This window comes from Asparagus officinalis, chromosome 4 (genome assembly GCF_001876935.1).
Source record: "Asparagus officinalis chromosome 4, Aspof.V1, whole genome shotgun sequence".
Classification (NCBI taxonomy): domain Eukaryota; kingdom Viridiplantae; phylum Streptophyta; class Magnoliopsida; order Asparagales; family Asparagaceae; genus Asparagus; species Asparagus officinalis.
Genome location: NC_033797.1, coordinates 35,659,638 through 35,663,574, shown reverse-complemented (window position 1 = coordinate 35,663,574; position 3,937 = coordinate 35,659,638). Strand labels below are relative to the sequence as shown.

Here is a 3,937-nt window from a genome sequence, read left to right as displayed (position 1 = left end):
TGGGAGTTGTTGTCGTTGAGGAAGAAGAACAAGAGAAATGTTCAACTTCAGTTCAACACAAACGACGTATCGTGCTCAATCGAAACTGACTGGAAGGTCACAATCGGTTGTTCCAAGATTATTTTGCTGATGCACCAACCTATCCTCTTTATTATTTTCGTCAAAGGTTCAGAATGACGCGTTCGTTATTCCTTCGAATCCCTATCCTCTTTATTATTTTCGTCAAAGGTTCAGAATGACGCGTTCGTTATTCCTTCGAATCCACGACGTAGTCGTCGAACATGACAAATACTTCGTCCAAAAGAGGAATGATGCTGGACAGTTAGGACTATCTAGTCTTCAAAATATTACTGCAGCTATGCGGATGCTCGCGTATGGAGCATCCGCTGACTCTGTTGACGACTACGTTCGGATCGGTAAAAGTACATCGCTTGAGAGAGTGAAGAGGTTCGTTCAATCGATTATCAACATCTTTGGAGAGGAATACCTTCGTTCACCGACTAATGAAGACATTGCACGCCTGCTCGAGGAAGGCTCACAACGAGGTTTTCCTGGTATGCTTGGGAGCATTGACTGCATGCACTGGACATGGAAGAACTGTCCAACTGCCTGGCAATGTATGTATACTGGACATTTTCATGAACCTACAATTATTTTGGAGGCCGTAGCTAGCAAAGATATTTGGATATGACATGCCTTCTTTGGACTGCCAGGGTCTCACAATGACCTTAATGTTCTACATCGTTCACCGGTTTTCGCACAACTTGCGGAGGGAAGAGCTTCACCGTGCAACTATACTGTCAATGGCCACGAGTATAATATGGGATACTATCTCGCTGACGGGATTTACCCAGAGTGGTCCACATTAGTGAAGACTATTCCAGCACCTCGAGGAAACAAGCATAAGTACTTTGCTCAACAACAAGAAAGCGCAAGAAAAGATGTTAAGCGAGCTTTTGGCGTGTTGCAAGCTCGGTTTGCGATTGTTCGTGGACCAGGACGTTTCTGGCAACCTTGTGTGCTAAAAGATATCATGACAGCTTGTATCATAATGCATAACATGATCGTTGAAGATGAACGTGATTGTCAATTGGACAACAACTTCGACTTTACTGATTCGGTATTAGTCGTTGAACCTTCTCATGTGCAGACGGTGCCTCTAACCCAGTTCATCCAAAATCATCATCGGATCAGGAACACGCAAACACACAAATTACTAAAAAATGATTTGATCGAGCATCTGTGGCAGCTCAAGGGATCCATCGTCGAGGATTAAGTTTCTTTATGTCTAATGCAATTTCAGAAAAGGAGTTCAAGTTGTTGTACTACGCCAATTTCATTTTCAATAAAGTTGTTTTCATTCAATGCCAAATTTTTCAACTTCAAGTACAATCATAAATTTAATACAAGAAAATATTTGATAATTAGGAAGAACTAATGAGGATGCGATGAGAGTACAATATATGATAATTAGGAAGAACCCTTGGACATCCACCTCTCCAATATCTCTGCTTGACGCATTTCAAAGTATTGTCGTTGAACTGAATTGAGTGTTGAGAGATCTTCATGATATCATCATCTTGTTTCTTCTGTTTTAACTCCATTTTTTCTTTGTTGGTTTGCTTCATCCACGCGAAAGCCTTTCCCATGATGGACTTAGCGGATTCACCTCTTTCCACATTTTGTTTCCTCTTGAGCTTTGCCGCTTTCCTCCCTTCAGGCCTTGCTATAACATCATCCGAGTCAGTGTTCAACTCGATGGGGGTTGCTGGCATGGAATTGTTTGGTGAGGAATCAGAGTTCGTGGTTCTTCTCGGCTGTGATCGAATCTTATTGTAAGTTTCCATTTGTTGGTTCCATTTTTGGTGATGACGCAACTCAACCCAGCAATGGTCAAACACGAATGGCTTACCATAAAGGGATTGGTATAATTCTTTTACTTCTGCATTCTACATAAGAGTTAAATTTAGAATAATCAAACATATAAGTTAAATATTTACATAAAAACATATAAGTTAAATATTTACCTGGTCAATAATTCCCGTACCGGATCTTTGTCTTCCTTCAATCTGAGCAACGTACCCGCAGAACTTGTTGACCGATAGTTGAATCGTTGACCAACGGTGCATCATTTGGTTTGGTGTGCGACTCGTTGGATCGGTGGAGTATTAGATAAAGTAGTCGTTAGCTCTATGCCAGAACTTATCTTCGTGTTGCCCCGTGCCTTGGATGGAGTCTTGGCTCGTGTTCAGCCAAGCAGACACAAGAAGCTTATCCTCGTGGACAGTCCAATTTTCGGACCGCGTGTAAGCCTTCTTCTTCTTTGTGGTCGGTGTTTCTTGGGATGACACTTGTTGTGTTGCGGATTGCGATAACTCGATGGGATGACCTTCTTCTACGACTCCTGTATAGAACGGAGAGTATAAGGTCGATCCTTCACCGGTAAGGAGTTGCGAATAGTAGTTGTTTTGGGAGGGATCCATTTGATTTGTAATTTGATAGGAAAATATATAGTTTTTTTATGAGAAAGTTGTGTGGATTGTGAATTGTGAATTTATAGAGGTTTTTTTTTACTGTTCAACAGCAAGAAAATGGAGCCCACAAATGTCATTTTCATAACTCAACGGTAAGAAATTTTTTCACTCAACGGTTCATTTTTTACCCTCAACTCATTTTTTCACTCAGTCTCATTTATTACACTCAATGGTTCATTTTCACTCAACTGTCATTTTCATTGTGAATAAATTCCTCTCAACAACGCCAAATCCCCAATTAAAAAAAAACTTCATCCTCTCCCTTCAACAGACAACTCCACCCCTAAATCCTTTCCTTCGACCGAACCCAACCCCAAATCATCTCCGACCCGACGCAACCCCACCCCAAATCCACTTCGCCGCGGAGTTCGTCCAACTGCGAAGGTGAAGTTCGCACCGCACACAAAAGGTTTGATTTTTGGCTTCAATTTTGGGCAGATTTCACTATTTTTTTCAGCTATGCAACTGTGAACTTGTGGGGGAGTTTTTGTTAAAATCTTTACCAGTTAGGAGCTCCCAAGCGCTCCACAAATTTGTGGAGTGCTTGGGAGCTCCCAAGCTCTCAATGTCCACGTCAGCCACATAGGCCTTGAGAGGGGGCGCAAGGAGCTCCTTGGGAGCTTGCTGGAGGGCTTGCAAACTTGACTTCCGCCACATAGGCCTTGAGAGGGGCAAGGAGCTTGCTGCCCTTGCTCTAACTTGTTCACACTCTCTTTTTGTGATACTCTAATACTTAGTCACACATCATATATTAATTGGATGATTAAATATAATGTAAGTCCAAAGAGTCAAGTACAATATTGCCTTGTCAATTTTGGTTGTGGATCGAGCCAAACAACGTGTTGCACTCAGTGAGTCTCAGGGCTTACATCGCGTCAACGGGCTAGCAAGTCAGAAGCGTGACAACTAGTATTAGAGCAGTTAGTCAGCTGGAAATGTGAAGCTAAGTGCTATGTGGGAGTAAGTGGAGCTAAGTGCTATACATGACTGAGTGTTACACTACATGAGTACCGTAATGGAAGCCTCACTAGAGTCAACATTGTCAGTGGTGATGCTAGGAATGACCAATTGTCATGTCGCGATGAGGACGTCGCGAAATTAAGATAGGTGATTGTGATACCCAAGATTTAGTCTCACATCACATATTGATTGAGTGATTAAATAGTCTATAGTGTAAGTCCAACTAGTCGAGTGTAACATTAGCTTGTCAATTTTGTTAGTGGATTGAGCCAAACCACCTATTGCACTCAGTAGCTTTCAGGGCTTATATCATACCAACGAGCTCGCAGGCTTGGGGCATGTCACTTTTGAGTGCATGTTTTTCTAAGCACTCTGATAGTTACTATGTTTATTACTTATTTCTAATCAGATTTACTTTATTATGATACATATTTTGCACACCT

At 41.8% G+C, this 3,937-nt stretch overlaps 1 protein-coding gene across 1 annotated transcript; it reads left to right on the top strand.

Annotated features, from left to right (window-relative positions):
* On the top strand, nt 359–1,276 carry LOC109838507. The gene is made up of 2 exons (XM_020406944.1): nt 359–617; nt 714–1,276. The coding sequence occupies exons 1-2, from the start codon at nt 359–361 to the stop codon at nt 1,274–1,276; spliced, it is 822 nt and encodes a 273-aa protein (XP_020262533.1).

Bases quoted from the DNA above. Each gene is read 5' to 3' on its own strand.
- LOC109838507 (XM_020406944.1), top strand. From the start codon at position 359: ATGCGGATGCTCGCGTATGGAGCATCCGCTGACTCTGTTGACGACTAC. The intron at 618-713 runs GTATGTATACTG...TTGGACTGCCAG, and splicing joins CTGTCCAACTGCCTGGCAAT to GGTCTCACAATGACCTTAAT.